At 40.1% G+C, this 25,733-nt stretch overlaps 1 protein-coding gene across 5 annotated transcripts in view; it reads left to right on the forward strand.

Annotated features, from left to right (window-relative positions):
* The window catches only part of clcn2c (chloride channel 2c), a 195,072-nt gene that overhangs the window by 101,896 nt on the left and 67,443 nt on the right, over positions 1 to 25,733 (forward strand). For all 5 annotated transcript variants that reach the window (XM_044202134.1, XM_044202138.1, XM_044202133.1 and 2 more), the window contains 8 exons: positions 8,474 to 8,605; positions 10,551 to 10,679; positions 12,111 to 12,244; positions 13,713 to 13,790; positions 19,217 to 19,295; positions 19,997 to 20,122; positions 21,214 to 21,298; positions 25,566 to 25,667. In XM_044202134.1, coding sequence (XP_044058069.1) covers positions 8,474 to 8,605; positions 10,551 to 10,679; positions 12,111 to 12,244; positions 13,713 to 13,790; positions 19,217 to 19,295; positions 19,997 to 20,122; positions 21,214 to 21,298; positions 25,566 to 25,667 — 865 coding nt within the window. The remainder of the gene's footprint in view (positions 1 to 8,473; positions 8,606 to 10,550; positions 10,680 to 12,110; positions 12,245 to 13,712; positions 13,791 to 19,216; positions 19,296 to 19,996; positions 20,123 to 21,213; positions 21,299 to 25,565; positions 25,668 to 25,733) is intronic.

Genomic DNA, 25,733 nt, shown 5'->3' on the forward strand with positions numbered 1-25,733 from the left:
CTGTTATATTCTGTTGTTATTAGGCTCCTAGCCTTCACTCGCATGCTGATGCCAGTATTTCTTGCTAGAGTAACGTTTGACAATTTTATTTAAATAGGACTGCGAACAACTTATTCTAAGGTAATGAAAACACAACGATTCTTATTTTCAGGTGATTATACAGTAATGAAAACATACTTATAAATATCATATACCATTTCTGCCAATAGCTTTGCCTAAATGTTACACACTGGTCCTTTAAGGTTCGGTTCCATTTTGGACTGTAACAAATGTCTTATGAAATCTTGTGTCTCTTCTCTCCCTTTTTGTTGGCAAAGAGCAACATACACAGCATTCAAGTTGTCCATTACTGTAGATAGTTTACATACAGATGAAAGACAAATGAAAGGAAAAACCAACATAAATGCCTTAGTAAGGTGTTTCTGCACCACGAGCCTCAAGAACAGCTTCCGTTCTTCTTTTCTTAGTTTCTGAACTGTACTGTAAGGATGAACAGTTTTGATGATGTGCAGAGCGCTGTCTAACACCGTGTCTGCATGTTAGCAGAGTGGCCAACTCTAAACTCTAATCTTAACCCTTAGGGGACACGCCGCATAATGTCGCTCCAAAAACTACCTTAGGTATTCAGTTGTTTTAGGGTGTGGTGACTGCAAAGGCCACATCATAGGACATTAATTGCTTAACTGTATTATGCTGTACAGATATCAAGCATCTGATGACATAATATGAGCAGGAGGTCACTCAGACACCTAGACCAGTGCACCACGAGGACAAGGTTGCACACAGCCAAAACAGCAGCATGTTTTTTTTAATGTTTTATATATCATAGGATATTAAAAGCCTTTGTGCACAACAACAACTTCAACTTTGTGTTACAAGGAAGATATTTGTGACAAGTGTCCACTTACTTTCTGCAGGATTATAATTTCAAATTGCCATGCAAAACTTTGCACAATAAGTAAACCTGATGCAGAAAAAGTGTTGCGGTAGTATCAGCTGCAATAGTCACCAGAAACAGAAACTACCCACTTAAAGTCAACTACATGAACAGAAAAGTAAAAGATGTAACAGCACACAACAGTGAAGCACCAAACATGGGGACAAAAAAATTGAAATAAGGAACATCAACTGACCTCAGACTCAGACTTTAGCCTTAGATGTTGAGCAGATTAACATACCCTGCTCGCCAAAATGACTGACCCCAAACAGAAACCTCATTTGGGTCTTGGAAAAATCGGAGCTATGCAACATTTATAACAAGTCCACTTGATGATATTTGATGACTTTTCTCTTCTTTCTACCCTGCACTGCTTTTAAAGGCAGAAAAATATCCCAGTTGAGTGTGTGGGTTTTAGTGTTACTCCCTTAAGAAACGTTAAACATACATCACACACTCTCTGGAAGCGATTATAGAGAGATGCCGAGGCTGTTTTTGCATAATAACTTTGGTAATTGTGCTGGTCTGTTTGTGTTTGTGTCTGTGTGGATGTGTGCGTATGCATATACACCATTACACCTCATTAAGCAGACATCGTACTGCAGCCATAAGACGGGTGTCACAGCCATCGTTACTCGACGAGCAAACGGAGTGATTGAGTGTGAGACGAGGCGCTTTGCCTGCTCGCCCGGGACCGACGCCGTTACAACACATTTACATAAAAATCACCTCCTTTTACATCTCATTAGCATAGAGAACACATCAACATGAAGGAAGGAGCAGAGGAGGGATAGATACATTAATGAATGGAGGGGAGGGGAGAGCAAGAAGGAGATGCTACAGTTATAGTGTGCTGAGGGAATGGAGATTGCCATATTAAGTATCAGAGGAAACATTTACAGATGCATTGTTGGTTTTATTACTCAAACAACGTTTCTTTTCTGTCTTTAGGGGCCAATTTGTCTTGTTAGTTTTTGCCCTTTTCTTCTTGCACTTCTTCTCTCCTATGCTGTCTTTTCTTTTCTCTTTATCTGCAGCTGCAGCTGCATAGTCAGAATAATTTCCAAACTCAGTTGATTCACTCAGGGCAAGGTAAATCCACGCTGAGCTTTCGTGTATATATCAACTTGAGTCAACTTTGATATGCTAATTTGTTTAATTGACCAATTGCAAACCATCTGAACCACCAGCTGAATTGGAGGGAATTGAGAGCCAGAGAGTCCAAAACAGAGGATGCTATCATATTAGTTGGATCCCATCATTCACTTACATATAAAGATGCATAGTTTGCAGACAGGAATCTATGGTAGAAATGCATCTCTTGTATAAACTGTTAACATTTTGTCCAGTTAGTTTCCAAGCATGCTAGCTTGGCGAACTATTGTGGCAATTTAGCGCTAGGATGTTATAGACTAGCTTGCATGTTTCTAGTTACAGTAGCACACCAGCCACAATAGCTTGCCAACTATCCCTGCGAGTAGTCACTGCATCCGCAAGCTTCCAGCACTACCTATTTTTGGAGGAGGCACCAAAGAATTTAGCTGTGCCACTTTCTGATCAAATAGGACCAATTTATCACTTAGCCAATCTTGGCTTTGGACAAAAGTCTACTGCAGCATGAGTCAGTTGTTCATCTAAAATATGATTGAGGTTACTGCCTGTTATTTTATGTCAGATAACTGACAAGTGAAATTATTCCACTGTGATGTGCTAACCCCGATTATAAAGAGCAGCTAACCTAACTTCCCAGAAGATACAGCAAAAGTCACTCAATCTGACAGTTGGTCAATGTGTTTTGGTAATTGTCAAGGCAGTATTTCTTTCCATTTGTCAAGGCTCGCTATTCAAACCAAAGAACAACTGACCCATGAGACAAATGCACAAATGCAGTTAAAGCCCTATCGAATGTAATCTGTCACATACGAATGTCTTCAGAGCACCAAAAAATCTGAAGTGCTAAACAAAGTGTACAGGGTTTGTAAAGTCAACATTAACTGCTATATTATAACTAGTTAATTGCGTATTAAACTTCCACTTTGTTCATTTTCACTTTTGCCATTGTACTTACGCTACAACTGAACTAAATCGGCCTGACACATTGTTGCAGAAAGTGACGTTTCATCCAGTGCAGCTGTTATATGGGCGTGAACACCACTACTAAATCCCAAAGAAAATCCCAAAGTAGTTATTAAAATAAGTAATACATATTTTTGAAATGAAAGTAATCAGATTTTAAATATTGACACTAAATACCAGCTATCCAAATCTGTGATCCAAACTTTGTGGCATCCGGCTTTAAAGACCTTTCACTTATCCCTTTGTTCTATACTGTACATACATTGTATACTATTCTATACATACAGTATCTCACCCCTGCCTCTATCGTTCAAAGTTGCTATTTAAAAAGCCGAAGAGCTGAATGGTCAGATTTGCCTATCTATATTAATTCTAATCTAATTAAGATGGTGCTTTAAAACACAGCCAGGTATTTCTAATTGAATCTCTCCCTTACGCATGAAGCTACAAAATTAATGTGGGAGCACATAAACACAAAATGGAGATAGGCCTCATTGGCATGACTGTGCAAAACTGAGGCAGTAATGGTAGGCTCTTTTACCCTTTACACCCATATATAGCTGTCACCTTGCATAACAAATGAGGGGTGATTTGAATAATTGGGGTTTATGTGGGAGCTGTAGCAGGGAATCTGCACCGGTAGTGATTTTCCTCTAAGATGTGTGTGTTTACTTTCCCAACTCCTGCCCTCATTTTCTAATTGGTTGTCTGATACTGTTCTTTTATTAAAAATTGCTTATTAATACATTGGTTTCATCCACCTCTGAGATGATGTATATGGTATAGGTTGAGTCATTACACATTTAATGTACAGTAAATGATCAGTATGATCAGTAATGATCAGCCTCTGTGAAGCCCTTTTTTTAATGTGACATGTCAAAATATCTTCCATGGAAAAAGGTCCATTGTTATTGCAAATTTCATGCAAGTATGTAGGAATATAATTTCTAAGGAGCCCAGCAACTGTCAGGATATCACCCTGTGATGCTACATTGGACTTTTCAGGAATAATGGCTAGCTGTGGCTGCTACCATTACCATTTTATTTGACTTGAAGAGCAACATTTTTTTTGGGGGGGGGGGGTCCAGTGATCTTTATAAAACCCAGAATGTTATTCAGCGATACTCTGAGGGTATTTCCAGAATCCTCAAAGACTCTTCTAACTGTCTGGATGAAAATATATTCTGTCTTCTGCACGATAAATAAATTTAATTCTCAGTTTATTTCTCAAGTTGCAACTGTATTTTCTATCCAGGTATTTTTTGTTTTGATTTTGGACAGAAATAATGGATCTTTGGATCTTTCCTGTTCAACAATGTTGTGCAATCTTAGACATTCCTTAAAGCCCCCACACACTAGTCTTGGTCCACTCACACAGGTGTTTTCACTCATGTTAGGCTGTGTGGGAATGTACAGACTGTGCTGTGCATTGATGTCTCCCTCACTCTCTTGTTAGTTTTGTTGCACTTGTTAGGGCGGGACAGTTGACTCTGTTATCATTATTAGGTCATAGAGTTTGGTGACATTATGTAATTCCCAGCATAGCTCCACCAACGTCAACCTGACTAGAGGTCTAATTAGCCAGAGTAATTGAAAACACGTGTGGGTGTGCAGGGCCGTTATTACCAATATTGTTTAACATTATGTTCTTATAATCCGTACACAAACAAATGATTAATTTAAGAGTACAAATTAAATCATTTCAGAGCACAAATCAGCTCTGCTGAATCAATATCAACCTTTTCTTTTAATATGCACACACACAATTTCTTAATGCCAGGCCAAGGAACTAGATGTGGTGTGTATCCCAGGCAACCTAAATTTGTCTCAGCAGGTATGTGGGCATTATGTCTCTTGCTGAGGAGAGAGTGAGCAGGCGAGCAAGCAAGAATGAAAAGATTGGGGGGTGGTGTGGCGAGAGTGCAAAGAAAGTGTGGAAAGGAGGAATGGAGGGCAGCAGATAAGGCCTGAGAGAGAAGAGAAGATGAGCGGTAAAGTCAGAGGTTGAATGTTAGTAGCAGAAGGAGAGGGAGAGAGGGATGATTGGATCAGGGAGGGAGAGATGAAAGGGGAGAGTGGTGCAGAGGGTGAGTCAGAAGGCACTGAGAGTGATTGGGAACTAGCATGCTGCTTATTGCATGCCATGAAGAATAAAGTCAGCAACCAGTCTGCAGCAGGGTGTGTGTGTGTGTGTGTGTGTGTGTGTGTGTGTGTGTGTGTGTGGCTGCAGAAAAAGCTATTAAGCAATAACAGCACAGACAAAGCTAACTAAATTACATCTCCAAAAAGACGAGATTACACTTGCAGCTAGACACACGCATGCTCACACACCATGTTTCGCAGTACAAAGAAATCATGTCTGCATACATGCATGCTCTCAGACACACACACACACACACACAAACACTCATTTACATTGACTAGTGTCTGGATGACAGAAGGGGTCCAAGAACACAGACGGCCCGTGGGTGAGATGACGCACAAACACACACACATGCTCAAACGCATAAATCTAAATATACACATGCACAAAGCCTGTTTCTCAGAATTGTCACATAACTGTCTGTGGAGTGATAGAAAGGTGAATCAATGAGTGTGTGTGTTTGTGGATGTGATTGTCACAGCTTTTGTCAGCAAGTGTGTGTTAGACAGCTCCTGAAGGTGTTGATTGGGGAATGTGTGCATGTATGTGTGTTGGCGTGTAACTGTATTTTTCTTTCCATCCCTGCAGCATTTGTCATTCACCTCCTGCCCTCTCTCTCGCTTTCTGTGTCTTTCTCTCATGCCAAACAGAAGTGTCAGTCAAGCCTCGACTTTGAAAATGTATTTTTTTTTTTTTTTTTTTTTTTTTTTTTTTTTACGACGTGTTTTTTGGTTTCAAAATGTTTTTTTTTAATGGGTTTATACATTTTAGCCACTTACCCATTAAATATAATAGACAAATCTCTGGTAAATCTTTGGCTTTGGTGCTCCATGCTAACACTTTTAAACACTTCTTTAATACTCAAAAATCTGCCATCATGCTACTTACCTGTTATCAGTTTAATTTTCCAGACCGAGGGGGGAAAAAAGAAGAGACATTGTTTCCTTTTAGTTCTGGTCTGTTCTTAGGATGAGGTCAGTAATAGGATGCGACAAAGTGTGGTGGTACACATTCACCTCAGTGTTTGAATGATTGTGCTTAGTTGTGTATCAATTTATGTGTAAATTGGAGAGAAACTAAATCAAGAAAATAATTATGTCTCTGGAACACACGGTTACCACGGTTACTAAGACAGGAATACTTGATTCAGTTGAACAGATGATAGCAATATAAAGTATACTGTATGTGCATTTTTATTTGCACCATCTTTTGCCACATGTCAGAGAGCCTAGAAGGGCCTTGTAGATCAAAATCAACAGCTGAGCTTACCCTCTTTTTGGCTTGTGGCTTTGAAGAGAGAACATGTGCAGCGGGAGTGAGGAGTAGGTGGAGAGATGTTTGCTCGGTGGAGGAGGATGCCAAAGAATATGGTAAACCCTCCTCTTTTCTGCCATATTACTTGACTTAAAGGCACAGTTCCCCAAAAACAACAGATGAAAAGATTCTTAAGAGGCATCAAGGATAGCTGGTGTGAACAGAATACCTCCTTTTAGTCATCTTGTTCTCCCTAAAGAAAATAATCGGCATCTTTAAACAAACACATTTGACGTACATTGACATACAAAATGCTACTGGAAAAAAAAAAGTCTGAGTATTACATAAACATCGGTTCTATATGCTGGAGATTAAAGAAGAAACAGAGAGCAAGAAACAAAGAGTGTGTGTGTGTGTGTCGTGAGTGTCATTAGTGTGAGGGGCACCCCACTGCTCCCAAGTGTCATGCAGGTGAGTATAGGTGTGTGTGTATATATGTGTGTGTGTTTTGTGTTTTGCTTTGTAGTGCCTCCATTTGCTGTGACTTGTGTGCTGTGCAGTAGATCACTGTAGTCCATTTTGTCTCCAGCCTCTTGCCCCATGACATTGTAGGTAATATATTCTAAACACAACGTGATGACACAGTCTGTCAGTGTCTGTCATAACATCGTGCTTTGTCATAACCTCTGCTGGATACAGTTGGCACTGGTAAAAATAAACAGCTTTTTTCAGAGGTCATATAACTTTTCTGGCATTTGGCTTCTACATCGAAGGTAGCTGGCTTTCCATCCCAGCTTTAATCGAAAATAGACTTTTGGTTAATGCAAGGAAATATTTGGATAAATAGCACTTACCTCTCGGGGTATCTAGCCTTGTTGTGGTTTTATTTGTCCCTAGTGAATGGTATTTTGTTTGTGGTGCTCACATCAATTTGCAACATACTGTACGCCTTTAGTAACAGTGTCCCAATTACTCAGAATAATCTATAATCTACATTCTACTGAAGAAATAGACCAGATGAAAACTGTTGACAGTGTGAAACATGGTCAAATAAAACGAGGGAAAAATGCAATATCTGCATAACTAGATACCACTAGGGGTAAGTGAGGAAAGAAGTTGTTTTGTTGTTGTTGACCCTTTAAACTAAGGTTCTGAAACCACAACCTTTTCAAATAGAATTTGCTTCAAAGCAGTATTTTACAGGTCCCATCATTTCTATCATTTCACTGATATGTTCCTTTAAATTCATAGGACGGTTCCCAGAAAGGACACTGTCACTTGGTACTAATTATAGGGAAAATAGAGTTTAACTGGTACACTTTCAATTAATTGCTGGCATGACCTGGTCTTTTAATCATCTGAACATGCAAAAATGTGATGTTTGTCTGTAGGCAAGTATACAATTCAACATTATGGAGAATTTAGTGCATAAATATTTACTTATTTAAATGGGGCAGTTCATCTTTAAGGAAATTCTATTAAAAATCAGTAACAGCTTATAAACCTAGTGCTTTCTCTTTTTTCCCTTTAATTGGTATCAAACATAGTTCTTTCCAGGAACCTTCAAGGAAATTATTAGAAAATTACTGATCTGTTTAAAAGAAATTAAATAAATAAATAAATAAAAAGCATTACCCAAATTGCCAGGCTCCTTCATTCCTGTTTCTTTGTTTTCAGTGTCTATGGGTGGTGTCCATGTGTTTGCACTTCAGAATGATCTCTTTGTTCACACATCAGACACCAGTGATTAAATTTGGGGGAAATTATAGATTTCACCATTTTCAAAATTGCATTGACTCACCCGTCCTCATCAAAAACAAAGTAAAACAGGATTTAGGATTGAGTGGACTATTGGGCAGACAGCATGTTTACTGTTGCTCAGTATTTTAACAGCTGGTGGATGGAGACACGGCAACTGTTACTTAATGTTGCCAAGCCTGGCTAATGGTTTAAATACTATTAGAAATTTCTAAACCTCAGTGCCAATTTCTGGGTAATGTAGTTTCAGTGTGTGTTTTTTGTGACCGCTAACTCGTTATGTTATGTTCCTACCATCCCTGTAGTCTGCACGGTTCGCTGTCAGAAGTTCCTGATCTCACGGGTCGGGGAGGACTGGATCTTCCTCATCCTGCTGGGACTCCTCATGGCCCTGGTCAGCTGGGTGGTGGACTTCTGCATCGCCATCTGCCTACAAGGTAAGGCACGGACGGATGGAGGGAGGGAGGGATGGAGGGATTGGATTCTGTACCTACAGGTTGGAGCATGAACAGTGTAGACAAATGAGGAGGCAAAGAGAGGTGATTGCAGAGGAGGAGGAATTGTTAGGAACAAGGAGAGCAGGAGTTATTTATAATAGATAATAGGATGCAGAGGTGGGATGCCTCCAGACAGGGAGGAAGGGATAGTGGGTTGTAGAATTGGAGGGGGAAAACAGAAACAATTTTTTTCCCAAAATGCTTTACAGTTATTGTTGCTCCTGTACAAAATAAAACCAATTAATTAAACTATAACAAAGAAAAATGTAATAAAATAAGTTTAATTAAATTAATTAAAATATAAGGAATACATGTACAAGTTACAATTTTTTTCTCACACATACACAGTAGAGCTTATCCAAAATATGTATGGTTCAATGACAAAACTACGGAAGCCCGGAGAGGCAAGTGAGAAAAGAAATCTGGTGATCCATTTTCTAAGTCTGATCTAAATAGTTTTCTCTCCTGTGTTTATGACTTAAGAACAGGTTAAAAAAAAAAGGTGCCAGGATAATTTTTCTAAGTTGCTTAAATCTTTTTTTCATCTGTGAAACAGGTGGGGGGGGGAGAATTTTAAAAACAATTTATATCAGACTTTAAAAAATGGGATCACCAGAATAATTTTTTTTCTCACTTGCCTCTTAGGGGTTCCGTTCAAAACAATTAAGAGACAATTAAATTGTAAAAAGAAATATATGTTTTTGGATTGGAGACTATGTAGTATTTTCTCAGTGAAAAGAGGTGTTTTATGTTTGACTGGTGGGAACATGCAGCGCATCTAGGAAATGCATAGCGTGTCTTCAACACAAATTGATAATGTATTATATATGAAAATTGTACTTGTATATGCTTAGAAAGACAAATTATATAAACTGTTATATACTGCAACTCTCTCTGATTTATTTCATTGAGCTGGAGAAAAATATATGAGCCATCAACATTTCTTATTGTAGTGAGTTCTGGAAGAACTCTTCTTGCCTTTTTCGAGACATCTGCAAAACATTGCAATTACATGGAATATTTCTGAATAATCTGGCCCAACAGGAGCTTGTAAATAGAGAAAGATTGTACAGAGGATTGAGGCCTGGGGGCAACCATTGGAAATTAGTGCAGAAGATATCAATGTGTTGCCTGTGGTGACTGAAAAGGTTCTTAAAAGGGTAGAAGTAAGAAGGGATGGTTGGCACAAAGGGCAGAAGCTTTGGGAAAAGGAAATAGAGATGGCTGTGGAGGGATTGGAGAAGTTAGAGGAACAAGTGACAGACAAAGAAAGGAATACAGGAAGCAGAAAGCGAGGGATTAAAGACAGAACGAAGGAGCCAAGCCTGATCAAAGGATGGCAGGCGGGATGGATGCAAGGCCTCTTATGGCATCAATCATATACCTGCAAAGTGGATGCAGGAAGCTGAGGGAGGAGATGATGTTAATGTGGGATTTATCAGTAAGTCAACTCTACATTCCAGGAAGAGGAAAGTAGACGTCTTAAAACGATTAAAGGAAGTTGTGAGAGCTGATCTGAAACCTTACGCGACCAGCTCTAATTCAAATGGATTTCTCAGGCTGTGTGTGTGTGTGTGCGTTGCGCTTTTAAGGAGAAGCCAACCTAGTCTTGTCAGTTCCAGTTATGGTGTACAGTTCTTTTAATTGGCTACAAAACATGACTAACCACCTTTCCTGAGGAGACAGCACTTGTACATTTTGCCCTGTGTGTGTGTTTTGTTGTGAGTGTGTATTTGCATTACAGTTTGTCCTCCTGACACCTTTACTGTAAATGTGTCTGTCATTTGCGAAGTGTCTCTCTGACTGTGTATTTTGTGTGTATCTCTGTTGCAGTTGTAGTTTACATGTCTTCCCTTGTTTTGTGTGTGTGTGCGTGTGCCCACAGCACAGAAATGGATGTACGGAGGTCTGGACAGTAACGTGTTTCTGCAGTATCTGGCCTGGGTCACCTACCCTGTAGTCCTCATCACCTTCTCTGCCGGCTTCACCCAGATTCTTGCCCCCCAGGCCGTCGGTACGACCAACACACACAAAAGAGAACATACACACAGAGCATATAGATAAACCACACGTACTGTACAACACATGTACACTAAAGACACTGAAAAAAGGGGCTATACAATCACATTAAAGTATGTTGTATTGTGCATATTACAGTAGTGCTGAATTATACTATTGCCAGAAAATTAAATCAGCAACAACTGACAATGAACTGTCACTTATCACATAAAAACATTCACAAATATTTGCTGCTTCTAGCTTCTCAAATGTGAGGACTTGCTGTTTTTCTCCATTTTTATATCATTGTAAATTGAATATTTTGGGTGTTTGACAGTTGGTCAGACCACCATGGGCTTTTTGAGCATTTTCGTTATATATTTTGTAGACTAAGCAATTAACTGAGTAATGGAAAAATAATTGCTAGATGAAAGTATATTGAAAATAATCATCAGTTTCAGCCCCATATTACTGTAGTTACACTCGTACTTCAACAACAAAGATGCTTTCATATGTACAGTGTTCAGATTTGATAAGTGGATTCAATACTGAATTTAGATATAAATTGCTATCAAACCCCATCCCTATAAATACATAAAGTTACTGTATAAACCGTATAACGGATCCAAGTTTTTGCCATATTTGCATTCGCAGTGAAGTACATTAAACCCTGATCGCTTTCCTAATAGCGTTTTCAGCTTTCTGTCACTTGAGCTCCCAGACTGATGCCCCCCATGTGTTGTAACGAACTCCTAAACACATAGATTTGTAAATGGTAGTTGCTACAGTGCAACTCTACTGTGACACACTGTAATTCTCCTCTGCGCCTCTTTTGCCTCGACCCCTAAAGGCTCTACTTCTTCCCCTAGGGCCTCCTCTGCTTCACTATCAGATGAGGGGAAGAGAGAGAGAAATCCTCCACAAGTTCTGTGCACAACTCAAAGCTGTAGAATACTCTGAAATGATGGAGTACTGCACTGAATTCAGACGAGCCTAACTTGCATTTTAATTAAGATAATGATATTCTAGGGGGTTTTCTCTAGAATTAAAAATATGTAATGTCCAGTCAGAGAGAGTCCAAATTAAATCCAAAAAGCTGTGGCAACTAAATGTTAATTATTCCAGTAGTTTCATGTGCAATGCAAAGCTATAGTTCTTTGAAAGTAGCATACATTTTTCAGCCAGATCTGAGGTTTATCTCGAAAGAATAGTTTGACATATTGGTAAAAAGAGTGATATCAGTCTTCTCATCTAATTCTCGGCAAGTAATGAATACGCATAATTCCCAAAATGTTGAACTATCGCTTTAAGGCTGTGATGTAATTGTAAAAGTATTCGTTTTGTTGGTGAAGTCAGTCGGTGTCCACTTATAGGTCAGTTGCTCAATGCGTTTGGTTTCTCTTTAAGTTGACAGTCAGCTGTAAGCGCCCGCTGTGCTCCCCTGCAGGTTCAGGTATTCCAGAGATGAAGACCATCCTGAGAGGAGTTGTGCTGAAGGAATACCTCACCTTCAAAACTTTTGTGGCCAAAGTCATTGGCCTCACCTGCGCTCTGGGCAGCGGCATGCCCCTGGGCAAGGAGGTAACACACACACACACACACACACACACACACACACACAACACAGGCTGACAACCATGTTAATCAATGAGTAAATCAATATGTGACTCATAAGACGAAGACGAAATGCAAACTGCTCAAACGTGTGTTGAGGAAAACTTGAGGTGCAATTACTCATGCTTTCATGTTTTGGTGTGAGTGCAAGTAAGTGTGTGTCTCAGCTACTTACACACAGACTGTCCATTACAGGTCCGCCTCATTATCACGGACTTTGTGAAACAAAATAAATTTTCAGCTTTGCTTCTTTATGTTAGCAATGCCAGCAAAACTCAAATGCTGACCCATATTCAACAGGTATGATGTTTGCTAACACAGTTTCAGTGATTCACTGCATTAAATCTTTGTTTGTGATAAAATCCAGAATCCAGACCACCGCGCTGCCATCAGGTTTGAATGCCAGCTTACTAAACAAAAGTATGCGGCTTCGGTTCAAATCATTATCAGTCATCAAAAACCCATGTAGGTCAAAGTGAAGGGCAGGAACACTGGTAGAGCAGGTTGTAATTCAGATTTTACAACAACTGTATCATGCCTCGAATCAGTGCATGCATACGGAACTAACTTGCTGTAATACATGAACTTCCCAGGGAAACATAACCACCCCCGGCTCATTCACATTCCAGTTCCCTACATCCCAGCAGCATGAATTACAAATGATTGTAAATGGCACACGATAGGCCGATATACTTAGGTTCAGGTCGAGGGCAGCGAATGTGAAATCTGGAGAAGGGGAAAAATATGAGGAAGGAAGGAAGGAAGGAAGGAAGGAAGGAAGGAAGGAAGGAAGGAAGGAAAGAGTGTGCAGAGTTGACTTGAGACCTTTTCTAAACCTAAAGGGAGAGAGAAAAATGTTTTTCTGGAGAGTTTAAGGCCCCCAACCTAGATATGCAGATGTTGTTTATGTCTTGTGGACTCGTTTGTGTGTGAGAAATAGTAATCTACTCAACGTTGTACGTAGTGTTTTTTTTAGCAAAAACAGTTTGATCCCGTATGGCATCCCCCAAAAGACTTAGCTAGACCTAGCTTGGAGACACACTCGCAGGAAAATATATTTTCTTCTCACACACACACACACACACACACACACACACACACACACACACACACACACACAAGCCTCAGGCTCTTTTGCTTGCCTACTTCTGCAGCAGCATCCACAGTTTGGATTCAGCGCAGGCCTCTCACTTCCTTTTAACCCGAGCATTACTTTGTCACTCTGATGTGATGCTCTCACTTTTAATCCTGTTAGTTCCACTTTGAACTTCATCCCCAGAATGTTAATATTCACTGCAGACTTTGTTGTTGTTGTTTTTTCAACAGGTTTTTATGTGCTATCTTGTGTGACGCACACAACAAACGGGAGGCTAGAGTGCTTCTTAACTTGTAACATTTGCACCTGTCTTTTGTGTTTTCTTTTTCGTCCTGTCAGGGTCCATTCGTACACATCGCCAGTTTGTGTGCTGCTCTCCTCAGCAAGTTCATGTCTCTGTTTGGAGGAATCTATGAGGTAAGTCTTATTCTTTTTTTTTTTATGTCAGTGCCCTTCCTCTCACGTTTTATGTCGCTCTTTCTCCATTATGCCCAGCTGCTCAGTTGATTTCACTGTGTTTTACGGTTTTTACTGGCAAAACTTTAAAACATCTATTATTCATTTTTCTTTTTGTCATTTTACATATACACTGTACACTGCATACATCATATAAGAAACAATTTCAACCTCCAACTCAAGTTATTTTTCTGTTCCATCTGCTGCACCTCTACACACACCAAATGTAGTGCTCATAGCATCTGCACAAGGCCATAACTTCCACTGGGGATGGGGGTAAAACTCTGAGTCACCTTCAGTTATTACCGTGCGCTCAAAGCAATAAGCTTAACGAGCAGCAGCAAGTGGTGCCGCGGGTTTCGCCTTTCATGCTGTTTACGAGCTGCCCTATGAAACCTGAAGGGAATACCTGCAGACACTACTCAGGGCTGAAAGGGGCTCTGACTACTTTGTTTTTTGGGTAATATTTTTATTGACATTTAATATTCTCCTAAAAAGATGCTAGACTTGAACATCAGTCAGTTACATAGCATTTATTTTTTGGTATACTACCATTATGGAAAGCACAAAAACTCATTTTGAAATGATTTGTGATTTGCTAAACATTTGCAAAACAGTTGTGGGCTGGACAGAAGTTGGGGTTGAGTGAAAGGGTAAAGAAACTTGATGACAGCAGGTGACTTGGCAAGTAAAAGGTTGGGTAGAAGAACAGAGAGAATAAATGAGAATTGAGAAGTGTAGCAAATAATTTCCAACACTGATGTTTTCGGGGACAGTTGAGGGCTGCAGCCTGATGCTTACACAGTACATCTGTCTGTTTTGGTCTGGTCTGTTGATGGCTCAGAGCAGAGAGAAAATAAGACCGGAGATTTAACACCTGAGAAGAGGCTTTTGTTTTTTAGTTAGTCTCCCTCTCTTTCTCCCTCTACCATTTGTTCAGCTAAAAAAAAATAAGCTGTGCACACAAACACAGTTTTTCTGTTTTTCCATAAGAATCAATTTCTTTCATCCCATGTAAAGTTAACATCCAGTAATATCCCATTTTATAAATCATTAATCGGTCTGTTATTTGTCAGCAAATTAGATCTTTTTCATATTCAAAACTAACTTTGCCCAGAGAGAGATGCAGCGAGATAGAGATGAAACTTTCAGTAAGGGAAAAGAAGAGAAGGATGAAAAAGATTCAGATTGAGGGGAAAAAGGAAAGCCAAATCATTTTCTTCATCATCATCTCCCCCCTCTTCTTCTCCTCCTTTTTTCTGCTTCTCCATCTTCTCTGTCCGTTGGGATAGGAGTCCGGGAGCTTGAGGAAGGCAGAGAAAATCTTGACTCTCATCTCTCTCTTTTCTGAAGATGTGAGCGCCTCTCTTGGGGGATGAAAGGGTGGGAAGACGGGAGGGTTTGAAGAGAGTACAGTATAAATAAATGTAAATATATAAATAAATGTAAATATATAAATGAGTCAATATAGTTCAATATAAAAAAAGGGTTTTATTTTAAAAAAATACCTTTTTCAAAGGACTACTTTTATATATTTCAGGGGACTCCATCTGTTATATGCAAATGAATGGGGCGTGGTTATCTCACAGATTCAGAACAAAGCAGCAAGACCAAACTGGCCTCCGAGACCAATGGAGGCCAGTTTGACGACAGGGAATACAGTACCAAGGTGGTTTTCTTGCCGGGTTTGGCTCCTGGCACCCCTGGCATCCTGCTCTGCCTCGACTCTCGGTGATTTACGGAGTTACCTGACGGACAGATATCTTTACTTGTTGCTGAAGAAACCGCTAACTGTAGCTGCCGTTAGCTTGTCAGAAGTAAGAAGTACGTAGTTGGTCCATGCTCTGTAGGCCGACACAGAAGCGTTTTCTGATCATCGCCTTATGAAACCGTTACACACAACAGGTTTAGGCACAAAAACGACTTGGAAAGATCATGGTTTAGGTTAAAAGGTTAGGGGACCTTCATTGCCATGGTTACAGTAATAATGAAGTGGTTAACAGTGAAACCAACGTTGACTGGGGAAGTAACGGGAAATAAACTACCGGAAACCATATCAAAGTCCAACGCGGCTCTATAGTAGTGTCACCTGACGTCCTCCGTCGCTCCCGACAAACAAGACTCTACAGCTGCCACATGTCTTTGTCACTTGAATGCACGTTAGTTTTGGGCCACTTGCTGAAACGACAGATGCTGTTCTTTGGCTATATTATGAGCAGTGTTAAATTTTATCAGCGTTTCTGACTCCTCACTGCTTCGGTTTGCTGCTGCCTGGCGCTGAAACGCTGTGGGAAGGGGCGCTGCTCTGCCGGCCACGCACCTGTCACGGCACAGGGCCGTTTTTATTGGAGACATTGTGCTTTTTAAACGTTTCAATTAGGAACGTCGATGCTCCGACAGCAAAAACACAGTTTCCAGTAGTGATGCTCGGCTCGCAGTTATATCCGCGGATTGGGCGGGCCGGGTCATAAAAAGGAACATTCTGATTAACAGCAGATGGGTTGTGTGGATGAAATAGGGTGAAGCCTCTGCCTCTTTGCTGTGACATTACTGCGTGCAAAGAGACGTTTAAAATGACTGACAGCAGCCTCTCTAATCATTAAAGTAAGTTGTTAAAGAAAACACTCACACATCAATACAACACAGAATAAAGGAAACACCTGGAAGGCTCGCGCTGCTCGACATCATTTCAACGGCAATAGCCTACAGGCACCGGTAGAGGTGGAGAGAAATGTCCATGCCGGTGCGGGTCTCTAAATCGGAGAAAATAATTAGTTCGGGTGGATGATTAACGTGTACATGCGGATTCGGATCACGTCAAAGCAGATACGCGCATCACCACTGCATACCCAGTTGGTGTTTGTTAAAAAATGTTTTTTATACGTAATTTTTTTTAATCAGACCTGCTAAATTTCAGGCGCACCAGTGCAACCAATGAAAATGTGTAGTCGCACTTGACAGATTTCTGGCCGCACCCTGAAGCCCTGCATACATAGAACACATACAACCTTGAACATAGAATATATATATATATATATATATATATATATATATATGGCTTACAACATAAATTCTCACAAAATACAATGTACAGAAAAGTAATAACATCAGTGGTTAAAACGTCATCGCTGTCCAGTGACCTTAAACCCACCAATTTTTATATGGAAGACTCATCAGCTGGTAAATGAACATGGACAGTAACAGACGTTTTAGATAAAGACCTTTCTTACTCCGTTGGACGAGGCTTTTGGTAGTCTAAATGTCCATCCAGCAGGAAGGAGCTCAATCTCTCCATGTAGAGGATGGAGGGGAAACTACAATGATTTCAGCATTTGAAAATTGCTGTCTTGGAGAAAATGTGAGTCACATCAGCAGACTCTTGCATGTTTCCCCACATTATCTCCAATGAAAATAATCTGACATCCATTTAAATACTTAAGTTTTGCTTTGGCTGAAGATAAATGGTGGGAAAATTCAGCCTACTTTTGCTTACTGTGGTCTTGCTATTAAAAAACCTGTTGACACTTACCTCAGACTGTAAATGTTGACAGGCATTCGTTTATACATCTCCTTAAACACATTCTGTGCCTCCATCGCCTCCATTTTTCTCTTTTAGATTTTTAATTTTTCCATCTGCCTATCTACCTTTTCATCTCCCTCTTTGGTAATCATCATCATTATCCACATTGTCTCCCTGTAACCCCCCTTGTTACTCTTTCCTGCTCTGCCCTCCCTTTCGAGTGTTGTGCTGCATTTTATTGCATTTTAATGCTGAGAGTGTGTGTGAGTGTGTGAAGTGCCCCTCTGCAGCAGTATCTCGTCCTCTCCAGAGTTTGAAGTACAGTATGCTAATGTAGCCTGTGGGCTGTAAAACCAGCTTTTTATTTCAGTGTGTTTTTAGATAGCGCTCTGTACTTAGAGGGATGAGCACTCCACACACACATGGAGAATGCCATTGTTTAAAAAATGTATAATTAAAAAAAACTGGGTTTTTTTTTATCAGATCTTTGATTTAGCATAAATTTTGGTGCTAAAACACTTGTCTCTTACTCCCATGCTTCCTGAAGGAGCCCGGGACAAAGGTAATTCAATCGCACAATTCCCAGCATGCTCCACATGTCCCCTCACTGCAATATAGTTAAATAATATAACTACAGCTAAATATTTATTCTTATATCCTGTTTCCGGAACATGTTTTTAACCCCTTATTATAACGTTTTCCCTTTGTCCTTTCCCCTTAAGTTTTTTTTAAAACCATTACTGTATCATCAAATCATATATTGTACATTCTATATCAGCTTGTTCTAACTCATCATTGACACTATATGAAGTTTACACTGAGAGAAGTATTCAGATGATTCCTGTGGGTGTGAACAGTGGGCCTAATGCAAGAAACAGTGGTCAGTGATTTAAGTGAACTTGGGTTTAGAATTTTAGGCACAAAGTAAATTTGTGAGTGATCCAGACCTGACGTACGAGTCACGTACAAATAGTGTGCACTTGGAACACGAAAAGACTTTAGGAAGAATTTAGGGTACGTTTTGAAAAGAGTGCACGCGCACACAAACACACACACACTAACCTCTCTTTATCACTGCCATGCTACTTGAAGGAAACCAGTCTCATAGGAATGAAGGTAAGTAACATCAGGCATGTCAAAAAAACCTCAATTTCCCAGGATGCACAGGATCCTCTGCCCTGCAGTCATGCAGTCAGTCATTTCATTTCTTCTTTTGCTCTCTGTCTTACTGCGAGTCACACTGCAGCTCCTCATCTGATGAGAACCTCGGTATTATCCTCTCAAAGACAGAGCATTATGGATGTCTCTGTGTGGACTGTGCAGTTATTTAATTGCTTTGAAAGCATGAAGCTACTTTATTACCTTTTTCTTTTTTTTTTTTGGGTAACTTGGTCAACTTTTTTTGCTTCACCAGCCTTTTTAATGTGATGAAATAGCTCTGTTCTGAACTGCCCCTTGGTGTCAAAGTCAGTTTTGTCAGTAGGACGGTGTAGTCCCTCATTCGTCCAGGAGTGTTCTAACGTAGAAAAGGTTTCAGTCGTAGTCATCTGGACACTGTTTTCAAATTCAAGACGTTTCGGCTCCCATCCGGAAGTCATTCTCGGGAGCCGAAACGTCTTGAATTTGAAAACAGTGTCCAGATGACTACGACTGAAACCTTTTCTACAGTTTCGTCAGTAGTTTGTCACTATAGTTATTGTATGTTCAATGTGTTATATTTCATGTTTTAATGTTAGCTCTGATTGCACCTTCAGTAATTACTTAAATGACTGAACGTATTAAACACTGACTGAAATTTAACTCTGTGTGTGTGTGTGTGTGTGTGTGTGTGTGTGTGTGTGTGTGTGTGTGTGTGTGTGTGTTTCAGAATGAGTCGAGAAACATTGAGATGCTGGCAGCAGCCTGTGCTGTGGGAGTGGGCTGCTGTTTTGCTGCCCCCATAGGAGGTGAGTCTTCAGTAAAAGAACTGTAGTAACAGAAGTCTGACACACGATACACTGGAGGTGTATGATAATTAATATATGTTGTATCATATATAATATCAACTGTACATCATACAATAACACATAGTGAGCTTTATGTCTCTCAGTGGGGATATTACAGTGAAGGCAGTATCTCTTTCTGTACACCTAATACCATCTCCTTTTTAACTTTAGGGCCTCACTACATGCTAGTACAGATGAGTTTGTGTGAGTGACATAATTTAGTTATCTGCCTGTGCTTGTTCAGTCATTTTACAGCTCACCATGACATTGTCTAGCTAATACTGTGTTGGAGAAAAGCAGCTGAGGGGAGTCTGTCAGTACACACTCGTATCTGGTGCTGCCGTGCAAGTTTGGTTTCAGAAATAAAGATTACGCTCCAACCACCGAGAACATGTCAGCGCAGATGCTGGCCAACACAGTTAGTTGTAAGTGGCTCTGAAAACCAAAGGAAAACATTTTTTCAGACATCATAGTCACAAGGATTCTGTATGTCCAGAAATGTCCATTCTCACTACATTACATGAGTCTTTTTGTACTGTACTATTAATCATGTGTGACCCAGGCCTTTGTGAGTACTTTATCGTGTGTAGTACATACATAAATACATACATTTTAACATTTAAATTGTACTCAATATGTGTGTGTGTGTGTGTGTGTTCCAGGTGTGTTGTTCAGTATTGAAGTAACATCCACGTTCTTTGCGGTGAGGAACTATTGGAGAGGTTTCTTCGCTGCTACCTTCAGTGCCTTCATCTTCAGAGTACTGGCTGTTTGGAACAGAGACGAAGGTAAGCTGGACTCAGAATACTGTGTTTTGACTGGACGGAAGTGCAACACCTTTACAATTCACAATATAAAAAGTTCAAATAAATCTTGAGCCCAAAACTCCAAGAATCCTTGTCAGCAGACCGTCATGAGGTAGGATTAATGTTACGTGAAGTACACTGGAAACTGTGGAAATGCTGTACATGTTCTGTACTGTAGATGTTCTGTATTGGAGGGGGTTTGTGTGGTGTATGGAAAGAGCAGCTCAGAGCAAGAAAAAATGTCAACCATACAATAGAATTTTTATTGATAGGAAATGTTATAACTAAACATGACTTACTAAAAATAGAAACATGCAATAATATTGACTTTTTAGTATACAATTCATAAACAACAATGTACCAAATGAAAATGTTGTCCACCTCAACTTCACATTACAGCAACTGGATTTGCATATCACTAATAGGCCACATAGATCATTTTGGCTGTTTTTAAGAAAGATGTTTAAATTCAACCTAAACTAACATGGGTGGAAATATAGCTGATGAAGGCAAAAGTCATTTGATAGACATACTCCGTAATCTTGTGCAGCCACGAAAGCAAAAAATAGGCCTTTTCCACAGCAGATTTTGACATTCTGTCATAGCAGGAAACGCACAGGTGCAACTACTAACATTAATGTTGGCTCCATTCCATTTTGATGTCCCAGTAAGCCATGACAGTTGGTCAATTTTCAAAATATCAGTACCCTGGACCTGGAACACATAAATGGAATGCTGCCATCACTCATGTTATTAATTACACCTTTTCTTGTCACAGCCAATCAAATGGCTTCCTCGGGATTTCCAGTTCCTTGTTAACCCAAGTTGTTCACAACATTTTCTCCAACCCTCTGTTTACAAGAGGGTGGTCTGGTCAGCACCTTCGCAATGAGCTGAACTTTTTGTTTACTTCTCACTAGTTACCTTTCATTAGGGACAGAAGTTGAACTGCTGTAACACTTGTACACTGCATCTGATTGCAAGACCCTAGACCTGGTCTTGTGATATTGATGATTTTTTTGTCAGAGGCTTGTTTTCTTTCCTTACTGTTGCTGTACTTTTTCTTTCTCCAGAGACCATCACAGCTCTTTTTAAAACCCGTTTCCGGCTAGACTTTCCCTTTGACCTCCAGGAGCTTCCTGCCTTCGCCGTCATTGGGTGAGTCCCCTGGTGACTCGTCAATGTCTGATTTCACAAATACATACAGTATGGGCAAGGAGTTGGGAATATGATATTTGGTTACATAACTTAAAAAAAAGAAAAGAAAAGGAAAGTGAGTCATCAATTCAAAACCATCAATTATTTAATGATTTTAACGATTTAAATACTACCTTATTGGAAAGTGGTAAAAACACAGGCTTGGTTTGCCATAAAAGTCCATAGGAAGTTCAAATAAATTCAAACACAGAGTCATTGTTTTTGCCCATGTGGTTGTTCTGACAAGTATTCCCATTTCCCGTTTGCAACATGAATTCAGATATTATTCAGGAGCTGGACTCACTGTTGCTTGTGAAGGTGTTTCTTCAGGGTAGCCTGCGTGAGTCACCTAACATGGATAATTCAGCCTGCAACAGTTGCTAGCGCACTGAGGCATGTCTTATTTTATCCTGCCTTAGCCTGAGGGCTCCTCCATGGCTGTGAATGAGACCATGGGCTCCTGGAAGGCAGCTGGTGGAGAGATGGGAGGGGTGCTCCCCCCCTCCCTCTCTCACTCTCTCTCAGATGAAAGCACATGCCTGAAAGCACTCTGCGTAGGCTTCCCAACAGAAGAAAATCCCTCTTTTCTTTTCGTCTTTGGTTCTTCATCTGTTGGCTGTTTGGGTTTTTTTGTTGTTGTTGTTTTTTTTTTGTCCGGAGGTGTTGACACCCACTGCTGCATCAGTAACTTGCACATACAGTACACTTAACACTGCCTCTAGAGTAGGCAGCAGAGCGCTTAGCCCCAGTTTTACACTGTGCTGCAGTGTGTACATTAGGGTACGGTGCATCCATGTAGTTTCCATCTTCCCCTGCCAATAGCTGTGAAAGTCGGTCAGTGTCTCAGTCAACTAGGCCAGAAAGAGTTTGTTCTGTGCTACACGCTGCCAAGGGCACGTCTTTGAAGAGCCACACACTATTCTACTTACTGTCTACATCTTGAGGCTCACTGGGACACAAGGAGGCTGAAATACAAGCTGACTCGTACACTCAAAAAAACATACACACATGAAGTACAGTGACTATGTAAGTGGGAGTGTATGTGTATGTTTCAATATATGTACATAAACATTTTGCTATAGTTGTAAGGACCACCAATGACAGCCTCCACATCACACCCCAATTAGGCATGTTCACAATAGCCTCATTGTACTGTGTTGTATTTTGTATTGTGGTTGCAACAAATGCATTTCAGGTTTTAAAAGCATCGTGGTGCCCTGTGGAGAACAAACAAAGCTGTTTACATTCAGTGTTTCTCACCCAGAATACATTGTGTGTGCCCTTGAGGTCTAACAAACATGTTTCCTTCCTCGTAAAACATTTCTAAAGGTGTTTTTTTATATATATATATAGACATTTTCAGTAGCCTATTTAAAACCTTTTTTTTTTTTTTTGCTTTTGGTAAAGACAAATTTTAAACAAATGGAAATTAATATAGTAAAAAAATGTACAGAATAATATAGAAAAGAGCTATAGTAGCAGTAACAATAACCAATAACACTCTCTACCAGTATCTCCCTCTCCCCACTCTCTCCCACACACACACACACACACATTGTCACCTCATCCACGACGGCCAGCATGCATTCTTTCACGGTTTCGGAGTCTGTGAATGGCCTTTTCTTCTTTGCCAAGATCCAGGATACACGAAGGGAAGCTGCTGTAGCTCTCTGCACTTTAACGTCCGTCTCCTGTGATCCCTCGGGAACAGTTTGTCCGGACTGTCAATAGCCAGATGTTTTGAAAAGCTACTAAGCTGGTCGGGACTCGCATGAGAAAACGTTGATTTGTGAAAGATGTGGTTGGCGGTGTCGCTACATCCGTAAAACTGCTCGATCGGTACTGCGCATGTGGAACTCTCAACAGAGATGCGAAGGAAGCGAGATGGCTAACTCGTTAGTTATTTCCATACACTATATATGTAGTTTACTTATTTTGTCATATATCAGATTTATGTATACTGGGCCATTCAGATGTTGCCTCTGGGCTGGATGTGGGCTGCGGGCCGCCAATTTAATGGGCCGGCCTTATAGCATAAATGAGCAATATTCTATATTTTTGTTCGACCAAAACCAACAGTGTGTTAGTTAGTCTCTCTATGCCTTCCGACTTCCCTGCCCTGTCCCTGCCCATGCTACCAAACTGTTAAATGCTCAGGATGACTCAGCTGATGATCCGTTTTCCATAAAATATTGGTGGGTGATGATGGTGATCTTGTTTTAATCACGGATGATTGGGTAATGGCTGGATGTACTGTACTACTGTCTTATGTGTTTACGTATTTATTATGTTTTATGTTCAAGTCTGTGTTCTATGTTTTATCCAAATGTCCCCCGAGAGACGATAAAGTTGAAGTTGAAGACATAGTCACATTTACAAAAGAAAAAGGCAAAATAATTTCCTATAACAGCTGGTGACGTTACTCAAATGGGGGTAAATAGAACATTTTTGGGGGGGACTATTTTATACTATTTTATAGCTGTGGATTAATACACTTTTGATGTTCTAGGGAGTATTTACAGCAGCAGGATGGCTTAAGTGGGACTGAGTCAAAATAAACTACTGTGTGTGTGTGTGTGTGTGTGTGTGTGTGTGTGTGTGTGTGTGTGGCTCATTGGTGTGTTTTTGATAGTATTTAAACAACAATGGAGCTCAGGAATAAGATACAGTATATCAGCCTTTGGATACACAGACAATACTTGTTAGTTGGATCAGTTCTTAGTTGGTTTTGGCCTTTTCACAGGATTTGTTGACAATAAGGAAAAAATATCATCTGCCATCATCTCGGGTCGATAGTGAGTGCTGGTTATTGAGCTACAGCACAGACGCTTATGTTTTCATAAAGTTGGTTCTCTTTGATTTCTTTCATTTATCCATTCAGATGATTTTTTTTACTTTACATGATTTATTTATTAGTGTTGAAACAGTAAGTTAGTTAACTGATATGTCGACCAACAGATATTTAATCAACAACGCATTTGATGATTGATTATAGATACATTGTTTCAATCATTTATCAAGCAAAAATATCAAACGATCTCTGTTTCCAGCCTCTGAAATGTGTTCATTTGCCGCTTTTCTCCGTTGTATTTCATCGCAAATGAAAATGTTTGGTTTTCGGACCGGTGGTCGGGCAAAACAAACGATTTTACGACATCACCATGGGCTCTGGGAAATTATGATGGGCATTTTTTTTTTTTACTATTTTCTGGCATTTTTTGATAAACAATGAATTGATATATCAAAACAAATGTCAGAGTAATCCATACTGATAAAAATCATCAAGTTTATTCTATTCTATTGTACCACACCCTGCAGGGCTTCAGTGTCTCCCCCTAGGGGAAGCACCTGTCTGTCTGAAACACCTTTACCTGACCATACCCCTAACCCTGCTTGGCCTCAGATAGTACCCTGACCCTCATTCTGATCTTCACCACAAACCCAAATTGTAACCCTGAACCATCCCACAAGGAGAGGACATTTGGTCCTTTTTTAAGGGTGCAACTACAAAGAACACCAAAAGGCACACATGCAGTGTTTTCCTCGGCTGCACCACGGGGGCAAAGACTCCCTCATCATCCTGTTCATTATTTATTCAGAGGTATTTGATGGAATTAATAATACAGCGAGATAAATTTATAAGCATTAGCTTGTCTGCATAGCTGTCGGAGTCTATTCTTTCTCTCCCTACCTTTCTTTTTCTTTTACTGCCATAAAGAGGACTCCCGCTGATCTTTTTATATGCATGCTTATGTAAACCTCTTTTTCTGCTTTGACTCTGACTCTCCCACACATCCCCATTTAACTACGCTGCCTCTCTCTCACATCTCTCTCTCTCAGCTGTCTCTAATATGTTTCTCCTTTCAGTCTCTGCCTTTGTTTTCCTCTATTGTTTCTCTTTTTTCCTTTTCTGCATCTACAGCATGTCCCTCCTACAGGTTTTGTTGACTTTGTCTTTTCCTCCCTTCCCCTAGGATTTTTACATTTGTCTCATACAGGATTATATCTACTGTAAATATGATTCAACTGCCATACATAGTTTTTATTGTGGCCATATGCACTGGGGACAACCTATGGAGGAAAAATGTTATGCTTGATGCTTTGGTTTGTTTATGCTTGGACTAATTTATTCCATCCAGTTTCAATTTGATCACCCAGAATGCATTTTTATGCCAAGTAGAAACATGCCTCCAACTCTCCTCTTTCTGATATGTGTGTCTCTCTGCAGCATCGCCAGTGGTTTCGGCGGGGCTTTGTTTGTTTACCTGAACCGACTGATTGTCCAGTTCATGAGGAAACAGAAGGCCATTAACAGATTCCTCATGAAAAAGTAAGTCTAACCAGTTGTGGAAAGTAACTAAGTACATTTACTCAAGTACTGTACTTTAATTTTGAG

This window comes from Siniperca chuatsi, linkage group LG7 (assembly GCF_020085105.1).
Source record: "Siniperca chuatsi isolate FFG_IHB_CAS linkage group LG7, ASM2008510v1, whole genome shotgun sequence".
Classification (NCBI taxonomy): Eukaryota; Metazoa; Chordata; class Actinopteri; order Centrarchiformes; family Sinipercidae; genus Siniperca; species Siniperca chuatsi.